The 26,184-nt window shown below is 36.5% G+C and overlaps 1 protein-coding gene and 1 pseudogene across 11 annotated transcripts; both read right to left on the bottom strand.

Annotated features, from left to right (window-relative positions):
• Positions 1-525: 525 nt before the first annotated feature.
• Positions 526-25,285, bottom strand: Slc17a2 (solute carrier family 17 member 2). Of its 11 annotated transcripts, none has more exons than XR_012450729.1 (15): positions 25,083-25,276; positions 23,726-23,807; positions 20,678-20,787; positions 19,889-20,100; positions 17,658-17,891; positions 17,485-17,572; positions 15,304-15,390; positions 12,165-12,283; positions 11,886-12,047; positions 11,269-11,401; positions 11,044-11,191; positions 10,202-10,292; positions 6,213-6,258; positions 5,168-5,268; positions 526-601 (listed from the first exon to the last, which is right to left on the bottom strand). XR_012450729.1 is itself a non-coding variant. In XM_074082720.1 (15 exons), exons 3-15 carry the CDS (start codon positions 20,703-20,705, stop codon positions 570-572), a joined length of 1,515 nt encoding a protein of 504 aa, XP_073938821.1. In that variant the 5' UTR covers positions 20,706-20,787; positions 23,726-23,854; positions 25,083-25,285; the 3' UTR covers positions 526-569. The 11 variants fall into 11 exon arrangements, 6 of the variants coding, with proteins under 6 accessions (XP_073938821.1, XP_073938820.1, XP_073938822.1 ...); XR_012450726.1 differs by lacking the exon at positions 5,168-5,268 and adding an exon at positions 8,863-9,021 and having other exon boundaries at positions 25,083-25,274; XM_074082720.1 differs by having other exon boundaries at positions 10,168-10,292; positions 23,726-23,854; positions 25,083-25,285.
• LOC109702922 (hsc70-interacting protein pseudogene) lies at positions 12,290-15,297 on the bottom strand (annotated as a pseudogene).
• Positions 25,286-26,184: the final 899 nt, after the last annotated feature.

The raw sequence follows: 26,184 nt of genomic DNA, 5'->3' as shown, positions 1-26,184 counted from the left end.
CCACTATCACAAAGTGAAGAGTAGAGATACTTGTAAACAGAAATACAATTCATTATAGACCAAACTTTTGATCACAAATTACATTCAGTGGGTGACTTTCCGATGCTCTAAGAAATAAAACCCAAAACGTTCCATTTAGTAACAACTGGAACTGAGGTACAGACAGAATCTCACGATAATCCCTACATCAATCTGGATTTGGGTCCTTTTGTTCTGAAAACCAACAAGCTAGACTGAGAATTCTGTCCCACTCCCATTCCACCTCATAATCCAATGTCCAATAGCAGATCAGGAACAAGATAACTGTAAAAAAGGAGGCAGAGTATAGTCACTTCACCAAGGAAATTCTGAAATCACCCTGGGCAGAAGTTGCAATGTTTTGTTGCTGTTCTTTTGTTTTTCCCTGGAGGTGGGAAATAGTTCTTGCTTAATCTGTAGTTTTGTACCTCAGAATAGTTCGACAACTCATTGTTTTTCATGGCTCTTGTCTCCTTCTTGTGGAAAATTTTTCCTCTTCTATTATGCTTCTTAGCCACATATGAAGAAGACATTGGAGAATATGCTCCTTCCTAGGAACTAAGGAGCTTCCATAGTCCATCATCTGCCAAAACAGAATGGTGTCCCAAGGCAATATTTTAAGTTCTGAGTAGTCAGTTTTCTTTAGTTCAGTATGATTTGTATTAAATGCTCAAGAACTAGGTTTTTGTTGTTTTGTTTGTTTAATTATAATCAACTTCATATGCTAGCTTTACCACCCCACTCTCCCCAGTTCATTTGGAAATTTGTTCCTTTCGCTCTAACTCTTTCTCTGAATTTTGGACATTTTAAGCCTATCCAGATCCCATGAGAAGGTCCTATCCTTTGTTTCATTTTCCTGAGCTATTTTGTTCAATCAAAAGTATTTACTGAGCCAGACATAATGGTACACATCAGAAATCCCAGCACTTGGGAGGCTGAGGCAGAAGAATTGCAAACTTGAGGCCAGCCTTGGTTACACAGTGAATTCTAGATCAGTCTGGTCAACATAATAAGACCCTGTCTCAAAAAAAAAAAATTAAAAGGTATTTGCTGGGCACTATGTTGTCATGAGAAGTAATTTTAATAATTTTTCTTAATCCATTCTCAATTGAAAAGAAGTTTCTTCTTCCAGATGTACAAGTATGAGTATTCAAAAATTTGCCAAATATTTTCTGACCTCATATATTTTTAGAGAACTTTTAAAAAATGCAATTAACTATGTTACCGACATACTACTAACATTCAATATCCCAACCATGTAACTGAAATCAAGAAACTCATGAAGTATATTATCACTTCCAAGTTGCTTTAAGCAAAAGCTTTACTAAATATTTCAATCATGTATATCAAGTGCTACCTTTCCAGCTTCTAATTTTTTCCTTTGTCTTCTGATAAGTTCTAAGGACAACATATACATTGTGTGTGTGTGTGTGTGTGTGTGTGTGTGTGTGTGTTTGCATGCAGGCATGTTTCTCTTATGGTAGCACTTGACTTCTGGTGCTAATTTTTGTATCAGTCAGAAGAAGCCAGGTTCTAGTTCAAATAACCCCCAAATTTCAATGGTTTATAATAGCCTGCTTCATGCTATATGTCCAAAGGTCAGCTGCTCTGCTGTGCTAACCCATCTTCACACTAGGTACAGGATGGTGGAGCAGCTTCCATGTAGAACATAGCAAGGTCATGACAGAGAGGAAAAGAGAGTACAGAAAAAGTTTCTCACTGAAAATAACAATTGTCATTCTGGCTCAAATTGCATTGCTCAAAGAAAGCCACATGAACAATCTTGATATTAATGAAGTAGAGTAAGTATGGTTCTTCCCTGAGGAAGAGGAAGCAAATGTTTGTGTATAAATCACTGGGGGACTGGAAAAGTAGAAAGAGCCTAAGCTTTGATGTCATCATTGAATCACTGCCCCACCTCTGGACAGTGATTCTGGGAGTATTTTCAGTTAATGAATTTAGCTATTATGAACTACTTAACTCACATATTAAAGTTTTACTTTAAAAAAAATAAATCTTTTTCTGGGTACCAGTGGGAGAGGTGAGCATAAAGAAAAAGGTAATGAGGGTGTACATGGTGAATGTGTTTTGTATTCATATGTGAAAATATTAGAATGAAACATGTTGAAATTGTTCTAAGAAGGGGGAGAAGGAAAAGAGAGAAGAATGGAGGGGGTAAATCTAACTAGTATATATTGTAAGCACATGTGTAAATATCACAATGTGACCCCCTGTACAACTATTATATGTTAATAAAATCACAAAAAAAGAAAAAATAAAGTTTTTCTTTTTTTAACAACTTTAAATATCTAGGTTTTATTCAGTTAGTCAAAACTGTCAAGTCTATTTTTTTAAACTTTTGTTTCTATTAATATATTCATTCCTATTATTTCCTCTTATCCTCCCTTATCTGACAATGTGGGGAAGGCTATAATTTGTGTTCCCCTGATTCTTACTTCTGGTGGGTTGTTTCCACAGATACTTTGTAATTAGAGCTGGTGAGAACATAGTAAAAAGAGGGTTTATTTGAGGGAATCTTTAAATGGCCAGGGATTAAGTGATTATCTCTTCTGAGGAGGACTTTTGTTAGCTTCTGCTGAGTTTCACCAAATTAAGGCCACTCAGGTTCATCGTACACTTTCTTGACCTTGTGTGAGTTACACATTTGAATCTTAAACCAAAGCGCATGCAAATTGGCATTTATTATTTCTCAACCTTTGTCGGTAGAGAAAAGCTTGCTTGTCTTCCTGAGCCAATGGACAGGGGCTTGCTAGTCTACCTGTTACTGCAGCTGTGCCCTTTGGTGAGTTCTGTCTTTAAGCATATGATAGGATAAGAGACTCATTATAGAAATGTGAATTTTGATATCAAATAAAGAATTGACTCCACTGGGCATTAGACTAATAAATGTTAACTGAAAGGAAAAATGTGTAATTCTCTTAAGTTAATGGCATTGTTTAAAGTAGGCATTTGTGTGTTGAGAGGTGATTTGGGCTTGACAGTGTATCTGAGAATAAATCCGAAGAGGAAATGTGATAGCTGGTTACTTCTATTCCTATTGCATAGCAGGGTCTTAGAAGAGTAGTTATGACCAATTTTAGAAAAATGGTAGGATAATAAGAAAGACTTGAAGGGCAAGCTACCTATCCCAATGCACTAAGAGAGATTCCTAGCAGCAGAAACAACTATTGGAGAAGTGGGCCCAAAGGACTCATCTTGGTTTCACACCACCTAGATCACTCAGGAGACTGGCATCACCTAGCTATCTGGAGATGGGTAGGAACAAAGAAGAAAGGTGGTGAGAATCTGGATTAGGCACATAATGGGAGCCACTATGGTCCCCTGTCTCTCTTTCTGCCAAAGACTCCAGCAGTCTTTGCTAGTGAGTATGTCAACAGTCATTGCAGCAACCATGGGCTCCCCTATATCTTTCCCTGCTGAAGACTCCACAGTGTTCACAATTACAGACACCAGTGCTTGCTCTATTTTTTGTCAGACTATTTTTAAGGAACCAAATTAAAGAAAACAAAAGATAGTTACTGCCTTCTAGAAGATTACATTCAGTTAGAACAAATAAAGGTTCAGATCCTAAAATGAGATGTGACAGGAATCTATAGGGTGACTGATTCTCATGGGAATATTTTAAAGGGCTTTTTAGGGAAGTGAGTATTTTCCCAAGACAAATCCAGGCTCCGATGGCTTACACCTATAATCCTAGCTACTCAGGAGGCAGAGATCAGGAACATAGTGGTTCAAAGAAGCCCGGGGAAATAGTTCACAAGACCCTATCTCAAAAAACCCATCATGAAAAAGGAGCTAATGGAATGGCTCAAGTTGTAGGCCCAACACTCCTAAAAGAAAAGAAAAGAAAATAATGTACAATGGAAAATATATGAAACTCTTAGTTTGGAGGGATCAGAGATTATATAATACAAGTAGAGGAAAGAATCCTGAGGGTTTTTAAAACTTTTTTTCTCATTTTTCTTTTTTTTCCCCTTATCCTTAACAATCTTAAGGTTCAATGCTTACAGAGAATTAAGATTTGTGGATGCTTCTAGAAACATGGAATAATGACAAGAAGAACACGTCTACAGAAAAGAGTTAGTGGGATGCCAACAAGACAAGAAGGAGAGAGAGTTGCAATGCCTAAGAGGAAAAATAGTAATGCTGAGATCAAAGTATACAGAAGGAGGGAGGGTGGTAGGTGCTATGACATCCTTTCCATGAGGCAATAGGACAATAACCCTGGAATTGCTGAGTTAGCAGCAATGTCAGATTCAGTGCCAAATCACATGATAGAAAATGAACCAGATGGTGGTGGAGAAAAGCTAAGATCCAGTGAAGAGGCTAGCAATAAAGAAGCTAGCAGAATCTACACAACTTTCTGAGGTATCGGGGGCTCCCTCCCAGGCACCAAGAACATGGGGGGAACTAGGTGAACTAGGTCTATGGATCCAGGTACAGACTTTTTTACCTCTCATTGTAATCAGGCACTGCCCATTGAGAGCAACACCTTCCAAATGCAGCTGCTGTGTTTGGTTAGGAATCTGACAAATGGATTAACTGACATCTTGTTGATTTTTACAAGAAGATTGGGGCAACCTGCTAAGTAAATGGGAATTAGCCTCATGTCTCATGTGCACACCACTCACTCACTTTGGAAAACCTGGCAGCTCTGATAAAAAAGAACTCCATATAAAACTTGATAACTATTAACTTGGGAGAAATATGTGAATATTGACAATATCTGCTTAAGAGGAAAGAGTTCCTCAATTCATTGTACTTTAGCTGTAAATAATATTTAAGTTTACCATTCTGAGCTCGTTAACACATATTAATCCCTCCATACAACCGTGTCTGAGGCCAAAGACCCATTTACATCTAGCCTTTCAGTGCCAGCATCCATTAGCTACACCAACATCACCTGGTGTATCCATATGGTCCTAAGAATTGTTGTAGTACTCAGAACAAGAAAGAATACCAAAAAGAAAGCATCCTCAACTTAAAATTTGCTAAAATTGGCAAAGAGCTACTGAAGGTCCTATTCCTAATTATTAAAAAACAAAAACAATTTAATATAAACCTATTTCCAACATTTCTTACCCTTCATTTCCAGCATTACAACTGTATTTGAAAAACGATCTCTTACCCATTGTGGGTGACATACTGTGACAGTGAATCATGGAATCCTGACTTCCCTCTGGAAGCTCAGAGTTCAGTAATGTTCTGCCCAACAGTACTCCATGCTCTCTATTAAAACCAAAGAGGGAGTACTTCACCTAAATTTCACCAATTAAATTCTCCCCCAAGACCTTAAATACTGAGTAGAGGGCCTGGAGAATGAAGATTACAGGTCCAACCCCATTTATTTCAGCAATGGAGCAAGCTGCTGTAGCTAAGATCTTTTAAGGCTGCCCGTTCTTTCAGGTTTCCCTTTGATCATGAGAATAGCTTCCACCTCAATTTCTTTGAGTAAATCTATTTATGGCTTAAATAACCCAACTACAACACAAAAATCTCTACTTATAAAAACTGAAAAAATTTTTTCTCAATATGAAAAATGGTATTAGCATCATGGCTATTAATGATTGGCATATTTTAAAAGAGATTTTTGTAAGGGAGAAAAAGATTCCTAAAACCTAATTAAAAACTCAAATATATATTCTATGAAACAAATTATAAAAATACAAATATGATAATGAGTTGAGAAGAAAGGGGAACTGGTAGTATTTTTTAAAAATTACTTGACAAATAATACTATGGTAATTTTTTAAAAAAGCAGAAATTGTAAATGTCAGAAGGGATACCACTAAAAAATAAACAGTATGCATACAGCAATAGTCTTTAAATTCTTGATTGTGTATTATGTTAAACTGTTTTGGAAAATTTAGGTACCCCCTCGAACATTTTGAGCTTTATAACTAAAGCTTTTCATCAAAAATATCAATAAGCTTTGAAAATAAAAGAAAACATGAATCACCTTATAAGATGAATAAATAAAAAATGACTACAATTGAATAAATATTTCATGACATGATTTGATTTTAATAGTTTTAACTACTTTGTTGCATAAAATCTAGAAGTAATCGCATAACTTTTTTTTCTGGGGATTTTATAAAATATATCCTGAAATTTGGTGCTTAGGAAAAATACTCCAATTTCATATGAAAGAACCAGTTCCTAAACTGTCCTACCTTAGTTGTTCAAGTTCAGAACATTCCCACTCTGGCCAATCTTCTCCTATAATAAAAACACACACAGCAAATAAGGAAGGAGGTTAAACCAAGAACCAAGATGAAGGTATTAATCATTAACAAATTATCCTCCAGTCAATACTTGAAATGATCCCTTTGTTGACAACAAGCAAATATTTACACTTTAGGCATTGCAACAAAATAAGGTATGGATGGCTTTCTTTGTTAAAGTGGTGAGAAGAATGTGAATACAGGTACATTCTCTGGCAACTTTAGGAAAAAAGATGGAACTAACAGAAGTTGAGGAAGACCTTAGCAAGTGTGTGCCTCCATTACTGAGAAGCCCATAGGGGAACAAAGTAAAAGGTCTAATCCATTCTAGTTAATTTTTGTCAGTGTATTGAGAAATAAGGAAAATTTCTCTCTTTTTGTGAAATCATGTACTATTGGTATCCCAGGACCCCTTCTTAGATACTCTCTATCTAGTTATGACTCCTACATTTGCCCAAGGGGAATCACTAATTGAATTTTAACAGGATAGGTTAGTTTTGTCTGTAAAGTCTCTATACACCTTTAAAAGAATGTAGTTTTGTCTTCTTTCATTCAATAGCTAGCCTCGGGTCCTTCCGCCCGCCCCAAGAATGCCAGGGACCTAACAGTATTTGTGAGAGACATCCATGGGTTTGGGTGTTGGGTCTGTTAATTTCCATTGCTGTTTGAATAGACCATAATTTATTTACTTTTTATTCCCTTAACAGGCAAAATAGTTGTTTCCTGTTGGGCTAGTACAGGTAGTACTCCTATGAACACTGTTGTGCATTTTTATGTATATATGCATTTCTTAGTGAAGTGTTTGAGTCATTGAAATTGCACATTTAGCTATATAGGAGGCATTATTAAGCAGCTTTTCAAAGTTTTAATTTATACTTGTATTCATAGTGTATAAAAGTTTCACAGCCTTGCCAACATTTGCTATTTTCCATCTTCTTTCATTTTATCCATTCTTTTAAGCATGTAGTGGTACCACATTGTGCTTTTTATTTAATTTTTAAATGACAAATGAAGTTGAGTTCATTTTTTTATATTTATGGGCCACTTAGAATTTCTTTTTTTTTTTTAAGCCCCAAGTCATTAACCTATTTTTCTACCTATGGATTGCCTGCTACTTTCTTTTCTTTTCTTCCTTTATTTTTCTTTCTACTCTTTTCTTTTTCCTCCCTCCCTAAGAAAAAGTATCTCTCTCTCCCCTTTCTTCCTTCCTTCTTTCTCTGTCTCTCTCTCTCTCCTTCCTTCCTATCTTCCTTCCTTCCTTCCTTTTCTTTTTTCTGTATATAATACATTATGCTACCTCTCCTTTTCCTTCTTCTTTTAGTTTTCTATAGGGTAGAAACTATGTGTTCTCATCTTATCATCCTCAAGTCCTGGCACTCTGTTTTCTTTAAAACCTCTGCTCAAGATTACCTATTGATTCTAGCCCTCACCTGAACCCAAACCCATTAAAAAAATTCTCTTCTCCTGCTAAATTAGTCCAAGGTTCTAGTCCTTTTGGTTCTACTAAGATTCTAAATATGGTGGGAACTTCTTCCCTAAGAAAGCTGAGGCAAAACTACAATCAGCTGTGTGTGTGGATAACCTAGAGGATATGTTTTATGTTTTAGGAGACAAAATCAGTTCCTATTGGGGTTGATGATGACTATTTGGGAAAATATGAAGATGGTCAGTGATATTTTTCCACTCTAAAAATGAACTTTTCTTTTATGTGATGCCTTTCTTTGCCTTGCTTCACTTTGTTATATCTTTAATACTTTTCTCCCTAGTATAAATTGTCATTTCATTTGAAAGTGCCTCGGTCATCTCCCTCTACTTTTCATTATATGGTCTAAACTATCTTATTGTCCCTTCTGGATGTGCCCATGTTGTCTCACAGTACAAGCTTTCCAGTTCTGTCATCTCTCTCCCTGAATTATAGTTAACTTTATTCAATTAATCTTCCCACAGGACATTTTCTGTTCTTTAGTATCCTACATTTAGCTAGGATAAGCAAATATATATTTTATCTGATGTAAATAATCCTAATGTAAATAAATAAGAAAGGACTTATCTAATTTTAGTATGTGAATTTAAATAGAATTTAACCATATAAATAACTACCCATATTTCATAGACTATAAAAAAATAAAAATATTAATTCTGTGGATTACAGGTTTAAAATTTTGTCTTATAATGAGTTCTGTAGCATATGACTACAGTTCTCAGCAGATCTCTGTGTTTATAACCAAGCCCAAGAAGGTATTTATCAATAATTATTTTCACATAGATTTTTATTCTTATTTTCCAAAGAGGAAAACCCAAAGGCAATAGTAATTGATTTCAAATTTGTATAGTAATTGATTTCAAATTTGTATAGCAATTGTCAACTATGGCTGCATGTTAGAAACTCTTTGGGAGTCTAAAATTAATGGATCTGGGTTCCATCCCAGACTAATTCACTCAGAATCTCTGGAGTGGGGCCCAGGCATCCACAGATTTTTTTATGCTTCCTCAGAAAATCTAACATATTTTGAGTTGAGAACGACAGTGTCTATGGTCCACAATATGAACAAAGAATGTTAATAAGCAAAAATGTTAATAAGTTAAGGGTCAGTACTACATTTAAGTTTGTGACTCTCCAGTCTCAGAGGTGCGTGATAGTCCTTTCTTTAGCCCAGTTCTGGATTTCTGCTTGTCCAAATGTGAGGTAAAAGATCAGACCAAACATGTTGACAGCAGCAGACAGGAAAAATACATTTCTCCAGCCAGACTCAGAATCCTGAACACAAAAAATCACAAAAATTATTACTATCAGAAGTTCCTTCTCCCCCAATTATAGAAACCTTCTATTTTGTATATTTCAATGCTGATCACAAAGAATGTAGGGAGCAATATGCAATAGTAACTTAACATCCCTATGTCATCAAAGAAGATTCATGTAACTATTGGAAACAAAATGACTCTAAAATGTACATTAGGTTCTGAGTTGGGATAGCTATTTCTTCAAATAAAAATAAATTAAAGTACACTAATGTTTTTCTATAAATTTAGATTTCAATATTCAACAAAATAGAATATTATCTGCTCTTATGCCTAAAATGACATCATTAAGATCTCATGTTTGTGTCCTTCCTATTTTGTTTTAATCTTGGCTGTTGACATCAATCAATGTAACTCCTTAGATGACCATCTCAATACAACAGGAGTAATATTTGTTCTTCCTGAGCTACCTTCCTCAGCAGGCCTTATCATAGTTCATTTCTAGTATTATAGTCACAGTAGATTACTAGAAATTTGGTTAAAAATTAATCTGGAAACTAGGACACATAGACATATATTAAAAACAAAAAAACTTTGCCTTGCAAGTTGACTTATCAGTTCTTCCATCCCAGCCTGGTTTTGCCTTTTCATCTTCCTCAGCATCCCACACTTCCAGACACTGGGCAAGCCTCATAGCCCATGATCCCTGCCATTTCCCACAGCCATTCTCTTTTCATCTACCTTTTAATCTCTCTTGAAACTGTCCTTGGGAAACTTTGTTTTCTCCTTTGTGATTTTCTGTAAAGATTAGAATTAATCTGAATAGAATTTTCATAACATTCTTCATCTTTTCTGTACTCATCTACTTAACTACTACTTAACATGTATCATTTACTCTGGGCATATCTAAGAACTCTCTCATGCTTTTTACCCCTTGGAAACCATACATACTGTCTTCTATAGCCAAAGAGCTTATTTTCATAAATTATCTATTCATTTTGAGAAATCCAGCTTTTATTTTTCTTGCCCTGGGAAATGGGCCTACCAGAGTCTGATTTAGAGACTTGCGTGAATAGAGTAATTGAGTTGACATCCATCTGCTTCCCCCATCAGACCGTACCATCTTTGAGAGCACAGTGTATATCTTCAATGCCTAAAACAATACCTGCCACTTGCAGATGTTCAATAACATGCCCAACCTGACTGATAAGGAATCCGGTGGTAGTAGAAGAGATGATTCCTGCAATAAGCCCGAATCCCCTTGAGATTCCCATGAGGAAACTTGCATATCTGTGGAGAAGATGATTTTAAGTAGAAAGCTTTAATGAGAGTCATTTCTAATGGCAAAGCCACTTGCTTAGTGCAGTTTTTCATTCCTCTAAAGACATTCAGGGAGATGTTTATTTGCCAACCCTGAAACCACTTCTCTAATGAGTCAATAACCAGAATAAGCAGAGAGAACTAGTCTCTGTGGGAATCAAGTTTTTCCACCCCACTGCCCAAAGTAGGAGGTAGTTTACACAACAGGCAGGATGAAGAGTCTGAAGCCAAACTATGCAGGTCCAAACACTGTCTCTGCCTTTGTGCGACCATGGTCATACGACTTAACCCCTTTGTTCCTCTGTCTTCTCCTACTTTCGGGGATAATTATAGGATCCACCTAATGTAGTTGTGATGATTAAGTGTGTTGATTTATGAGATGTTTTAGCAGAGGGGTTTTACTCATGGTAAGAACAAATTTATGTGGTAACTAATATGATGAACCCTTTGGAAACTTATAAAAAATAGTCTATGGACTTTCCCCAAAACACACAGACTAATCTCTGTCAGGAAAGTTTGAGAAACTTTTTATCTAAATGACTACTAGCCAGGAATGGGGACTGTTGTTCTAAAACTGGCACATAAGGTCATGGCCATGAACTGACATTTCTAGTTAATTGTCATTTTGCCATCATGTAACATGAAGGTTTTCACGATGATGACTGAGGTCTAACACCTCTGGAGTGGTCTGGAGGAGAGAAAAACCAGGTAAAGCCCTTACCTGGGGGCAACATCAAGGGTGTTGATGATAAACCCTGAGTCACACAGGTTGCTGGTCCCAGGAATAAGTATCAGCAAAATAATGGTTGCCATGTAACTGGAAGTCACGAAGGGCAAGGCCACAGCACATAGTGATGGAAGCAGTAGCCCTGGGTAATAAGGACATACTGTCAGGAACCCTCTCAGACCACACTGATTAAGTGAACACACATACACCTATCCTTACCAAGGAATGAGAAGAGTTTTCGAACGGCAATTAAGCTGAGAAGATTCCTGGACAGGAAGAAATCTGCTAATTGACCTCCTAAAATTGTACAGCTTGAGGCAGCAATAAAAGGCAGGGAGGACAGAACCCCACTCTGAAGGAAGGAAAGTAATACAGAATATTACAGATATGCATATAGAACCAACATTTACCAGTTACACAGACCAACAGTTCACCTACTCTTCAATATTCAGAGTTGTTTGAGGGAAACTAACATCCTTTGACACACTGGAAGAACATTGTGTCAGGTAAGAGAACCAGCACCTGCATCATGCTGGTCTCCAGAAAAATGTTATATTAATTTCTGAGAGAAACTTTAGAATCAGCTGGTGTGGCAATATGCCATAGTAGTTACGGACACAGATGTTGCAATAGCTCTATCACTTAGTTGCATAACCCAAGACAAATTATCTCACCTCTACATGTCCCATTTCTACATCTATGAAATGGGTATCATTTCAGTGTCTCTCTCATGGTCGTTGAGAAGGTTAAATGGTTATATACAATGTTGGAATATAATAGGCAGCACAGGGCTATTGTTATTGCTACTTTCATAGAAATATAGGAAGTATACTCACATCTCTGATGTTAACATGGAGCACAGTACTGATGTATGTTGGTAGATATGTTATGATTATGGTGCATAACCAGAAATGGCTGAAAAATCCCACGAAAATGGCCCAAAGTGGTAGGCATCTGACCATGGCCTTTATGGGGACAGATCGTCTAGGAGAACTGGACTGAAAGGAAATATCTAATCAACAAAGGTATTAGGATAAGACTCTCCCAGAAGATGCATATCCTGCTCTGAAGACCTCTGCATGGTCTACAGGTAGAAGGGTTGGGCGCACTCTTACCTGTTGAGTCAGTGAAGATATGATGTATTCCTTTTCCCTGACACTTATGCATGGGTGATGCAGGGGATCATCATAAATTACTGTGAACCACAGGAGACAACAGACACAGCCAATGCTACCTGGGAAGAAGGGACAAAATTAGTTTTCATATAGAGTTGTATATTTGGGGGGGTTCCTTTGAAGTGTCATACATTTCTCTACCACACATATCAAACCATAATTATTCTACCATAATGACCTAAAATTTCCTGTTTCTTCCTTTATGTTCTATAAATCTCCTTCTTCCATTGGAGCTTTTCAGGTACCATCTCTCAAATGTAGAGTTGTGTATTTGTCAATGTCAGTGCCTCTGGAGATAATATGAGCATGAACATACCATTTCATAGCTGATTAGTTACCCTTAAGACTCCAGTGTTTATCATGTTAGGTGATTTTAACAGTAACTTCTTAATAACACACATTATTGTTTTGATTTGGAAGGTCTGGATAGTCAGGACTGAAGACACAGAGTAATTATACATATATGAAATAACCTGCCCTGAAGTCAATGTGTTAAGGAAAATTTTCCTATACATTTGAAAGACAGTAGTATTTGTATTCAAACCACAGATCCATTATGGCTTCTCAGAAGTAATATTTTTTGAGTATACCTGGTTAACATGTGTTAAACAAAATGGCTTGGATTTGCATCTTTAGTGAGAAAGCCATCTAAGACAGGAACCATATTTAATGACACCATTTGGTTATAACAAAAGAACAATCTATATGTTAAAAGATTTGGGACTACTATTCTTTAAATTCCTTGTTTTGCTGGATTCATCTGTTCTTTTTGGGTTTTTTTCCTTTTGTGGAAATGGTAAAAAAACATTTATTTGATATACTAGACATGAACAGAGCTAAGCAATCCTTTTTCACTGCAACATAGCAACAGCAAAAAATTATCCCTTCAAAACAGTATATGATTTAAATGTACCCCACACAAGGGCATGTCATATAAATCACGGTAAAGCTGTCACTACCCTGCCAATACTTCCACTCCCTACCTAGGTCATATTGAAATACTGGTGGTCCCTACAGTTTTATTGAGTTTAAAAAGAAAGAAAGAAAGAAAGAAAGAAAGAAAGAAAGAAAAATTATTTAAAAAGACAAAAATGCCTTACTAACCATATATCCAACTCAAAACTTAACCTACTTAAATGACTTTTGTTTGCTTCCCACTAATAAACCTTTATTTCACTAGAGCAATAAATCTTCCTTGCCTGATAATTCAAAGAAAAAAATCCAATATAATTAGCAAATAATATGGAGAAATTAATACCCTTTCAATTGTTTTAAATGTTTTCAAGGTTTAAGAAGTATTTAAAGTTTGTAATTCTTAGTAGGAAAGCATTATTTGAATGAATACCCTAATGACAAACCACTGTATGTACAATGCTTCAGCAGCATTTGGTGCAGAGGGGAAGGGATTATCTTTAAAGCACCCCAGCTCTCACAATGAGGCCAAAGGTACACTGGTTTGCATTATTGCGACATCCATTAAGTGACCTAGGTTGCTTTTCCTTCAGCAAGGATTTTGTCAGATTGGCTTTATGCTTGACCTCCAAATTTGACTGACAATTTACTGATGAGATTCATAACCTTTGGGTTGCTCTGATATTTTGGCACATTTGCTGAGTTCTGGGCCACATCCTAGAAGGCCACCATAACTTGGATCCTGCATGGCTTCAAGAACCTGTGGATGACTAAGAATTTCATTGAGTCCAGGCATTCCTGCTACTCCAGGCATGCCCTGTCCCATTCCAGGAATTCCTCTGGGAAAATTCCCAGGCACCTCCCATCCCCAATCCCTGGGAAATCCTCCTGGAAAAGAGCCATATTGAGCTCCTGATTGTCCTCTAGCTTCTTCCTTCCTCTGGGCTCTTGCATGCTCTTCTTGAGCCTTCTTAACCCTTTCAATTTGTTCTTTAATCTCTGGCTCTTCAGGTTTTTGCTTGTATTTTCTCCAATGCTCAACAATATTCTGGGCCCTCAGTTGAACTTCTTTCAGCAGAGCCCTAGCATCCTCATCATAATCCAGTTACAGGCCAGGGCAAAACCATGGGCTGCTGCTTTCCAATGGCCCAGAAGTCTGTGCTTATGAGGCTCAGCTGAATCAGGATTTATTTCAATTGCTCTGTCACAGTCTCAAATGGCAGCATTTGGATCTGAAATGTGATGAATACAGTGGCTCTCTGGGGGTAGAGAATGGCCAAGCAAGGATTTAGCTTGATGGCATCTGTGAACAAGTCAATGGCTTTCTGTAATTCACCACCATTTAGGTCTTCAAAGGCAGCCCCTTTCTTATCATTTACTTGATCCATCATCTCCTTGGTTATCTCTACATTTTCATCTCCCATTTCTTGGGGCCATCAGTGTGTGGTTCAATTACACCTTCATGGTCCATTTCTACATCACTTTCCTCACTTGATGGCTTGTCTGCCTTTATGTTTTCCTCCATCTTCTCACTGTCTGTTTTTTCTTCCCTGATGTTTTCTTCTGATTTAGTTTTATGAGTAGCAGCACCCATGCTCTCTACCTACTCCCTCAAGAAGCACATCTCCTCGGTGTACAGGATGCTTGGATCCTGTTTACACATTTTCACAAAGGCCCAAAACTCACTCACTTTGTGGAGTCCATGGTTGGGAGGTGGTAGGCTGCAGCAGAATCCCAGGACCCAACGCTGGCTCAGCGTGACTGTGTAGAAGAGGGCAGCTGCCATGAGGCCGAACACACTAGAACCCATTCTTTTATTTTAAAGCTAATATCACATAGTATTATACCACTGAAGTGATTTCACAAACCATTATATAATGGATTCCTTGCTTCAAGCATTTCATAGTTTAGTGGGGAGATGAAAAGGAGAAATACATGATAATCTAGTAAGAAAGTATCTAAGTAAGAATCGTGGAAGAGAGAATGGCTGAATCTAATGAGATAAATCCTGGAAGGTCCCATGGAGAAGATGCCATCCTCAACATTCTTCATAATTTTCCTTTTAACAAAGGATATTTTAATTTGTACAAAAACAGTGTGGGTGATGTGTGTAGCAAAACAAACGTTCAGAAATAGAGATGTTAGTATTTAAGAGAAAGTGACTCACCAAAGATATAGAAGATAAAAGGCCAGCCTAATGCTTGTGAGATTAATCCCCCAACACAGAGGATGATGAAGGAACCAAATGCTGCCCCTAAAGAGAAGAAAGAAAAATACTTATGATAATAGCAAAGGTTGAGACTGTATGCCCTCCCTGGACATAGTCTCAACAGTGAGATGACAGACTGGGAATTACTAGGTGATGAGAATGCTTATTCCTGCTCACAAATCACCCCCCAGTAATTAGCATTAATAAATACTAGTGATATGCCCCCTAACTCTTCATTAAAAGAGTTCATTAACTTCATTAACTAAATACCAATGTGACCAACTCTGAATCTTTAAATTTGTTGTAAAAATTCTCTGCAATCACAGCTTACCAGTATGTTCTTACGGCATGATGCAATATGAGGTTGGGTGCAGAAAAAGTAAAGGCTTGCAAAAATTCAGGAGCCTTTGGTCCAGTTGTAGCAAAAAATGTGAACAAAATTCACTATTACCAGTATAACACAATGCAGACTTTGGAGTCCACATTTTTAAAAAAACAACATATTTTACAGAGACTCTCAGTAAAAAATATATTTTATGGCAACACAGAACAAATATGCACAAACACATGTACACACAACCACACACATGTCGCAAATAGAAGTTTCATGAACCAATAGTTAACTTTATCATGTGCAAAGCATTACAAGATTTTTCTATTCTATTCATTTTTACTTTTCAAATACTAGTTTTTGACCCACTAAATTAATTTTATGACCCACTTATGGGTCCTAATCTATAACTTGAAAAATTTATGTAGAATATAAATATGATAATAAAACTATAATTATCTATGGAAGTACATACAGATTAAATTATAGCAATTATAAGATTAAAGAATCATTTATATGAGTTAATCAGCAAAACAGCTAGAATTCTGGCAAAAAAACAGGGACAGAGAAATTTTTAGCAATATGAACCATAGGAGGAGAACCAGAGAGAAGTGCAGATGTGTGTAACTGATGCAACCAGAGTCTTGCCTGCAGAGGAGAGTTGAGTGGAAAGCAGGTTGGGACAAGATGTCAAAGCATCTTTATACCCAGGCAATAAAGAGGTCAGTCTTAAAGTCTGTAGCCAATAAAGGTACACAATGAAGACTGAAGCACGTAAGCAAAAATGCCCATCTGTACTTTAAGAGATAAATTGGCTTTGATGGGAAGAGAAGGCTGGAAGAAACCAAGTTAGAGAAGGACAAGTTGGACAATATTTGGAAATATAGAAGGTTGTATAATGGTGATAGAAAGAGGCAGAAAGCAAGAGGGTTGCTTTGGGGTAAAAGACTGCAGGACGTGACCATGTGTTAGACATAGGAGTGAGAAGTTTGATAGAACCTCAGTTCTGTTTTTCAAGTATATACTCTGAGGCCTACAGGCTGTTCCTGCTCACAAATCTCCTGTAGTAATACCATGTTAAGTAATTAGCATTAATAAACAATGGCTCCTCTCTACCAATGTGACCAAATCTAAATCCCTTAGTGTACTTAAACACTCTGCAATCACAGTTACTACTATGTATTTAGGTAATGATGACACTGTAGAGGCTTTGGTAAGATCACAGACCATGGAGGGTCTTTCTGTACCATGACTAAGAATGTGCGCTCTGCCACCAAGCCAGCTGTGTTCAACTCTCAGTTCTACCACTACTAGCTATTTGTGTTTGGGTCATTTACTTAATCTCTACATACTTTAACTCCCCTCTTTGGAAAATGAAAGTTGCAAAATAGTAATTACATTAGATAGTTGTTGTGAGGATTAAGTAGCTCAAAACTGTAAAGTCAGAATCATGCCAGCACCTGACACTCTCCTTATCATCTGCATTCCGATAATCTTATTGTCCCCCTCAGTATCTTTGCTAAAATGGTGTTGGCAAGTTCACTTGATCTTTTTCCATCTATACAATTCTTGAAGTTCTAACTTTTTCCTACAAGGCTGTTTTGACTATCCAACTCATAATGGTCTTTTCTGTTTTTGAGCCTCAGGGTCTTTACAATATAGATGCTTTTTATTTTTTAACCCTCTTGTATTGTTGAATTTTTCTGTAGCACTTTCTCCTCTCTTCCTCAAACTATGTGATTCATAGAAGGAGAGGCATGATGGGATACAACAGATTAAAAAGCTGTGACACCTGTATATATCCTTACCTGATCCTGCAATGCTGGTGAGCTTGCTTCTTTCAAGTGGAGGAGCCCATTTTGCCCAAATTGTAAACTGACCTGTCCATGCCATTCCCTGCAATGGAAATCGCTAAGACATTTACTCTTTTGCAGAATTTGGGAATCTATACCCCACTCAAAATGAGAAAGTATCTGGATACCTGGGCCATGCCCTGGACAGTCCGAATCACAATGACCAAAATCACTCCCAAGTCAGCAGCCAATGGTGTAAAAAGAGTGAGAAGAGAAGAAATCAGCAAACCAGCACCAAGGATCTGCTTTGCGCCAAATATCCCTGCTAAATATCCACTTGGGATCAGAGTCAGTATTATTCCATAGCTGATGGAGCTAAAGATGATACCCTGAGTTTCTGGGCTCCACTGATATACAGAGGTCTGGAAAAGAAGAAGAGAAGAACAAAAACTCTTTGCTAAGAAGTCTTATTGTGAAAATCTACTTTATAATCAGAATTGCTTGAGGTTGATGAGCCCCCACTATAAAATATCTATTTTAGCTTTTTCCTATTTTTTGCTTAACTTAGACCTAAGTTTACCTCCCTCCTCAAAAAAAAAAAAAAAAAAAAACCCAAACAATTCTACCTATAATTTGCTTCTCTGAGAAGGGGAGGAAAACAGGAAATAAAAGAGATAAAGATAAATGATTACGTAGATGGACAATAGGAAGCAGTAAAAGGAAAAAGAGCCATTTTTAAAGAGCTTCCTTTAATTATTTTGTAAAAGTTGAATGACATTGACACTTACTTTAAAGAATAAGATAAACACAGCTTTATTAAACTCATCAAAATCAACCCCTGATTAAAAAGAAAAATCAAGTTTAAGAATTATGGTCTGCTTTGGCAGAACCAACTTCTTAAAATAATGTGCTAAAAATGAGTAAGACATGGTGTTAGTGGTTCCTGCTTGTAATCTTAGCTACTTGGGAGGCTGACATCAGTAGGATCTCAGTTCAAGGCCAAACTGGGCCAATAGATCATGCGACCCCATCTTCAAAATAACCAGAGTAAAATGGACTAGACTATGGCTCAAGCAATAGGGTGCCTACTTTGCAAGTGCAAAGCTGAGTTCAAACCAGAATCCCAACAAAGGAAGACAGTAAGATCACATTTTTCTTCTGACACAGCTCAATAATTAAATTTGGTGGTCCTCTACATATATGGCATCATGTTACAAATTAAATAACCAAAGAAATATTTTATCCACTTAAAAAACTGTAATTAATGCAAAGTATATGATTCATATTAGAATTTATATTTGAGGCTTATCATAGAATAGGGACTTTGACAAAGGGAATTAAAATTTGGGAAGGTCCCAGAAAGGAGGCATATTAGAACCATCCTTTGAAGAGTGTATGAACTGAACAAGGAAAATTCATTCTCATATGGATTAAACAGCAAAAATGGAGTTGCAGCATTTGGGATGATACCAAACAATCAGAAAGTAACAGTGACTGGCTGGCTCAGAGAAAAGACTTTCCCTAGGCCATTGATGGATAGGAGTGAGCTGAAAAAGTAGGGCCGGATTCTGGATTCTGAAGAAGCACAGCACATGTTTGTTCATGTTGAGAGAACATGGTGTGCTTGACAACTTGAAGGTGCTCTAAATTCCTGAGCAAGGGAGTATGAATGTGTAGATAAGGTAGGCCCAATGTAATGTAATCATGAGTTACAGATTATAGCGATGACATTAAAAAGGTACAGTAAATGATTCATAGTATAAAGAATAGTTTTAAAAATAAGATATCATCATGACTATAACACAAATGTAAAATATACAGTTGATGAGGATACTTTTTAACTGATTAATGATACTTTTTAACTCACTGATTAATGAGAGAATAAGATGTCACAACCAATTCAAAGGAGAATTCAAAGAATCACATATACAGAACCTGGAAGCAATGCTGAAAGGGATTTTAAACAGATGGTAAAGTTGGTTTAAGTCAACTGGCCTGGGAAAAGTGGTGAGTAGAGAAGAGTATCAATTGATAATCTACAAGACAGAATTCGTTTGCAAAACTGCAGACAAGAATTGTTTGCATTCCTGTTCATTATAAAGAATTTATAGAGTTATAAAATGGCTCAAAAATAATGAAAGTTGCAGGGCCCAAATCGAATTGGGTAACCCAGAAGGGTACCCCTAGTTTTTTACTAAAAACACGCAATACTCTGTTTCATTTTAGATTTTTTTTGCATTTTTTCTTATAATTACCCTACTTTATGACAATAATAATCTTAGTCTCAAAAATAATTTCAGTGCTTTTTAGTTTGCAGTTGAAAATTTATAATTCTATACTCTGCAGAATCAAGGTTCATCTTCCTTTCAAGCTTTTTCCTACTCTTTCAACAAGGAGCCTTGTTCTCCATCACACTTACCTTTGTATTAAATTCCTTGAAGGATCTGCTCCTGTTATGGAGGATGTCTGTGAGAGGCCCCTCAGTGGAGACATTAGAGGGGCCATCGTGCTGTGTGCTGTTCACCATGGCAATGATTGCAATGCTTAGACTCACACGCTGGGTTATCAGAGTGAAGTTTGAGAAGTGCATGATGAGAGCCAGCCCATAGCGCAATGAACAGAAGTCTGGACCTAGAAAGTACAGAGGAACGCAATAAGCATGCCAACAAAGACCCTCTTCTTTCCATTTCTCCCACAGCTAAAGCCAAAAGGACGTTAGATGATATTATGCACTGTCCTTTCCCACCAAAATAACAATTTCTATGAATTTCCTCTGTCATATTCTTTGGCTGCCTTCAACACATAGCTGGGATCTTAAAATTAAGCAAAGCAAACATAGCCTTCTTTTAGAGGTGTGCGGCCTCCTTTTTGAGGCATGTAGCCTTCTTTTAGAGGAAATGTAAAGACTTTGTGCCATATTGCTCAAAAATAAGATGAATAAGGAAGATTATGACAGAGCCAATTACAAAACCCAAGTCTCCGGATTTCAAATAAATAGTACAGTTCATGCACACTGTTTGTTGCAAAGCTTAAGAGTTTATGCATAAAGAGCTGCCTTTGAATTACACTAGTTACATACTTAAGGGTTCTCTTTTGAAATATCTGAGAAGTAGTACTTTTCTTTCCAACAGGAAAGAATGTATGAATAACACTGGAAATAAGCTTCAATTCTTCTCTAGCATAACCTGCAAACGGGCAGCATATTTACCTTTTCTGGTGGTAGGCTTCTTATCCATTTAGCTTCTCCAGGAAGTGGTACCACACTCTGTGGTGAGTTTCCCTTTGCCCTGAATCTCTTTTATCGCTCCAGGATTTTATCTATGGGGAAAGCATAATATAAAACATGACATACAAATAATTTCACCCTCTTAATGTTGCCTCCTCTCAACATCAATAAAGGTTTAACTTTTAGTTTTTTTAATTTTGGGGGGGGAGGTGATGGTTTTGCTGGTAATTTAATCCAGTGCTCTACTACTGAGATACACTCCTAACCCCCATCAGTAAAAGTTTTGACTCAATACAGCTATATGACTTCCAGTTTCTGGCATACTCCTACTATGCTTTCGGAGGACCAGATTTTTATAAGGAGGTCTGGATTCAAAATTATTAGATCTAGCTGTTTAAATTCTCTAATCATCCATTTCCTCCTTTGTTTAATAATGATAAATCTGCTTTCTGATTGTGCTGGAAAACTTAAAGGGAAAAAATTTAAAATGCTTTAGCAAATCACAAAGAACCATGCAAAGATAAGAAGTACTATTGCTTGTAGCAGTCCATAAGACAGGACAGTTAAGCCCAACAGCTGAGAAGGAAGGATTCAGAGCAAACTTTTCTTTCATTCTGACCATGTTTCTGTTCTGCCTGAGAACCAGAACTATGTTTCATGTTGTCTTCTTTGAACAAGAAGGATGATGTTGCATAATGCTTACATTTAAAGGTTTAAAATGTTCCTTGTTACACACAATGTGAACACTTTATTAGGCTACCAAGGTCTTCAAAACACCTATAAAATTATACTAAATATGTCCTTTTTACTACACTATGAATAAATCAAAATATTTTGACAAGCAAAGAAAACTTATGACTCCTAAATACGGACATGTTTATTTTGATATTTATATACCAATCAAATTCTCTTTGGAGATAAATATATTTTCTTCTTTTAGGAAAAACTCCATCTAATGAATATTGTTAATTTCACATCCATTCTTAAACTAAATCTTCCATGATTTTTAAAAACACCCGTACATTTATATTTCATAATTCAAGGCTTTGTACTCTTTCTGCACTCAAACTTAAAAAGCTGTATCCACATCCTTAAAGTGTTCATAATCTGTGACCTTAGGGTGGGGAAGGCATAAGGAAAGATACAAATGGAAGATTTTATCCAAAAATATCTATTGTAGTCTCAGCGATGTTGGCAAAGTATTGGAGACAAATTAATCTAATAATAAGGGTTTGACAAATCAATTTTGAAATTCTTGTGGTGGAGTCTGTTAAAATAACACCTTCAAAGATACTGAAATAAGATTAGGAAATACTAGTACACCAAGAGTACGAGCAGAATGTAGTATATACAACCACATACAGAAAAACAGATTCACATAACAGCAGCCATGGCTGTTTATGAGTTACAAAACAGAATGGTCACTTTATTGTTTATGATTTTCCATAATTAACAACTTTAAAAAATAACTAATAGCTACTTAATACCTAGAAGAAGATAAATTTATTTTTTAAAAAGTCAGTAGGCTTTATTAGTATGATCAAGGTCATTTTCTGCTTGTCAAATATCTTTCAAATTCTGAGAATAATGTCTTCTCATCTAAGTTTTGAAATATAAGTATTTTTGAGATAAGATCTTACTATATATCCCAGGTTGACCTTGAAATTGCAATCCTCCTGCCTCAGTTTCCTGAGTACTGAGATTAATTAAAATTTTCCTATTTGATTAAAATGAACTCAAATGGAGGACAGATGTTAGCTATTGCTCTGACTTGAAAAGCTTCCAAGTCCAGGGTGTTATCAGGAGATCAGCCCACTGCTCTATACTCACATCCTATCTGAAACCATCTGGGTTCAAAGCTGAAGTTTGGACCATTTTATATTTGATTTCTCCTGTTTTGTAAGATCCCACTACAAATACTTATACTCCGCTTAAACTTTTCCAACAATCTCTGTCCAACGAATCTTATATAAACACCTAGCTGGAGAGCTAACAGACTCAGAGATCCTCTGGTCCAGACACTCGTTTTATTCATGAGAAAACAATATGCAGACAATTTTAGAAGCTGCCTTAAAAGCTACTTAACACAATTCATAGAGCCAATACTAGGTCTCTTAATGCCAGACTGCTGCCTTTTCTATCTGTTAATACAATTCCTCTCTATTTTCTTAATATTTTAAACCTAAGCTTTTAATAAAGTAACTCCATTTTAAGGTATTCTAGATGGGAATTTATATAATTTAAAATTAAATTTTAATTATTTATTCTTAAATACTTTAAGTTGAGTTTATTATTAAGCAAAAAAAAAAAACTTACCTTTTTCTTTTTCTTACAGTTTCTTTTAGTGGAATTGTGTCATAAACCTACTATTTCAATTCTCCTTCCCATTCTGTGTTACTGTCTAATGGAAAGGGAAGAACACCCCTCCATCGTTTTTATGGTTTCAAGAATTACTTTGAATTTTGTCTTAACCACTTTCCATTATTAATTTTTTTGTTTCCTTTGCATGAGACAAATGCAGAATTCAGGCTAACATCCCAAACAACTCTAAACTGAAGTCTTCCTATAACATAATAATGAAGACTAATTTTCTAAAATAATCACAGGTGCTTATTAAAACATGAGATGTGAGCACTAGCGTGATTGATAATTCTTAGTCTAATTGGAAACAATTGAGAACATGTCAAGACCCTTCCCATTCAGGAGTCACATTGTAAAAAAAAAAAAAAAAAGTGTGTCCTAGTGTCAAAGTTGTAAAAGTTTGAAGTGAAATTAAGTTAAAGGAAAATTTTATATTTAAAAAATTTTATGACACAGTATAGGTTGTATTTGAGAAAAACATTATGGTTTATATATAAAGGTTTCTTCCTCTATTCCTAGTCTATGATATGTGACATACATTAGAATTATCTTTCTACTACTCTTAGATTTCCTCTGACATTCTGCCTATCTTGCATCATCTTTATTAGCCTAGTCTCCTGGTTTATCAGAGAAAATGTTATTTGTAGTTCAAAGAGAATGAGTCTTTACCTCAGAGGGTGCTCGGAGACAGAATTCTGCTTTGCCATTCCGAATCTATGTAAACCACAGCAAGTTTCATAGACTCTTACAGCTTAATTATTTCATAGGGAAAAATGAGAATAATATTACTTCACAGGGCTGTTTAAAATGAAAACAAAGCTATGAGACATGACTTGTACATTGTGAAGCATTATTATAAAATATTACTGATATTAATAATAGTAATAATAACAAAAAACACAATATCAGCATGTAAGTCCTCTCAGATCCAATAAGTATAGGCTTATAGCAAATAAAACATATTTTTATAAAAGTGCCTTTTGGTTACTTGCTAAATTGGTTTAAAGCTTTTCCTTTTAAAACTGTGTTCTTGCCTGGAATCTACAACATAGATGGGGGATAGGGAGGGAGTTTGTCTTGCCACTAACATCAGAGAACGTGGGAAGAAGCAATTCCTTCAATGTTAGTAAAACTTGTCACCCACTTACCTTCTAAAATGAAGTTGGTTATTCCAGTGTAACATTTATGTCACACTGTCAATGCACTTATGAATTCAGTTATGACGAAAAAAAAAAAGTGTACCAGTTGGTACCCAATGGTGGGCAATTCTAGAAGGCAGGGTTAGGCCAAAACTCAAGTGCAAATGTAGCACTGCCAGTGGGGTTCACAGCTCAGGATATAAGCAGGAGGGCCTGCACACCTTTTCTCCCAGCTAGGAGCTGTGCTTTGTAATTGGAATTTTCTTTGAGTAGGTTGGGAGATGGCACCTTCATGGAATCTTTTCCCTTCTGGCTTCCTATCAAACTACTGACAGGTGCCAATCATTATCTCTCTGGGCAACTTTTCTTAGTTATATAAGGAGGTCAAAAAAACCCAGGTTATCTCTATAAGCATGCAAGCATATCTCTATAAGCATTCCATCTTATCAAAACTTTAATAATATTCTCCTTTTCTTGACAGAAAATTTCAAATACATGTAGAAATCTGAAAAGTTTCATTAATCACAGTCCAAACTCAAACCTTGTCTGTCCTGATCCAGTATTTCATTTCATAGCCATAGTCAGTCTTCTCACCCATCAAGGTGTCGCAGTGAATACTCACAGAGTCCTCAGGGAAGTAACCATTATCCACAGTGTCCATTGGCACCAGTGGCCTCTCAAGCCTTGCTCTAGGGTCTTGATTGTATCAGTTACCTTTTTAAGAAAGTCTCTTCTTCCTTTTGAAACCAGACACCATTCCCAAATGGAAATCCCAAGACTATGTTAACGCTTTTCCTTTGAGTTCCCCTAAAACAGTTTCCTCCCTCTAATGAATCTCTGATAGTTTAGTAATTAGCATACTCTATCCAAACAAGAAAAACACTTACCTTCACCATTAAATCAATATTTTAAGCCCTAGATTAGAAGGCTAACTTGAAAAAAGAGGGTGTTCTTGTCCTTCTTTCCTTCCAAATACCTTTTTCAGGTCTTCACAAGGATAAATAATAAGCCACGTGGGGGTCAGACTGCACCAGTTGTGATCCTATGATCTCAGAACACAGTCTGGATTTGGCTTTGCCATTAATTTTTAACTTCATTTTCAAGTCCTCACTGATAGAATATCTATCTCAAACTATGTCAGTGTTTTTCTGCTTTGAACTGTGCATACAACCATTCAGTCAACAAGCTTTTTTCCTGAAAGAAAGGCCACATGGTGTGAAAAAAAATAGCTGAGCTCCCAAAACTGGAGAGATGAGGCCAATCCCACCTTCACTTCCTAGTGTTTCCTGTGACCTTGGACAAGTCACTCACCTTTTTGAATTGGTTTCTGAAATAGTAAAGCAAGGGTTATTAGACCATCTAATTGAAATACATTAGCTGACTAGTAGAAGGACCTTAATAAATGAGCTGTTCCTTAAGGAGTTTGGTCAAGTCAGCTAGACTTTCCTTAAGCATTTGGTGCCCACAGCCTAATAAATGTGATCTAAGTTTACTTTGATAACTTCCCATGAAGCAACCCTGTGCCTTTCCTTCCTGCTTCTTATCCTTCCTAATTCAGGGTCTGCTTTGGTCACTAACTATTGAGTTTGTGTTATATATGTGATTCTTAATTTTTGGACTGCGTTGCTACTGAGTCTTCCTACTTTGATTCTTGACCCTCTTGAAACAAGGGGGAAACTGTCTTCTCTCCCTTTATCAGCTTCACATTTCCTTAGTGGAAATCCCAGGCAACTTGGTCCCTGCATTAGTTTTCTATTGGTACTGTTATAACCTTCTGCAAACTTGGTGACTTAATTCAGCGCGTATTTGTTCTTACAGTTCTTACAGTGGTCAGAAGTCCAAAATAGGTTTTATTGGGCCAAAATTGCTATGTTGGCAGGACTGTGCTCCCTCCAGTGGCACGTCATGGTAGTTTGTTATGGCAATCTGAACAAATTAAGATAGTGTGTGTTCAATACATATTAGTTTACTGAATGAATTATTGAGTTA

The sequence above is a fragment of the Castor canadensis genome, chromosome 8 (genome assembly GCF_047511655.1).
Source record: "Castor canadensis chromosome 8, mCasCan1.hap1v2, whole genome shotgun sequence".
NCBI classification, from domain to species: Eukaryota; Metazoa; Chordata; class Mammalia; order Rodentia; family Castoridae; genus Castor; species Castor canadensis.
The sequence above is the reverse complement of the archived record's forward strand: the minus strand, read 5'-3'. Positions and strand labels throughout refer to the sequence as shown.

Bases quoted from the DNA above. Each gene is read 5' to 3' on its own strand.
- Slc17a2 (XM_074082720.1), bottom strand. From the start codon at position 20,705: ATGGATAAGAAGCCTACCACCAGAAAAG. The intron at 17,573-17,657 runs GTATCCAGATAC...TTTCCATTGCAG, and splicing joins CTGTCCAGGGCATGGCCCAG to GGAATGGCATGGACAGGTCA. The intron at 11,192-11,268 runs GTAAGGATAGGT...CTTATTACCCAG, and splicing joins AAAACTCTTCTCATTCCTTG to GGCTACTGCTTCCATCACTA.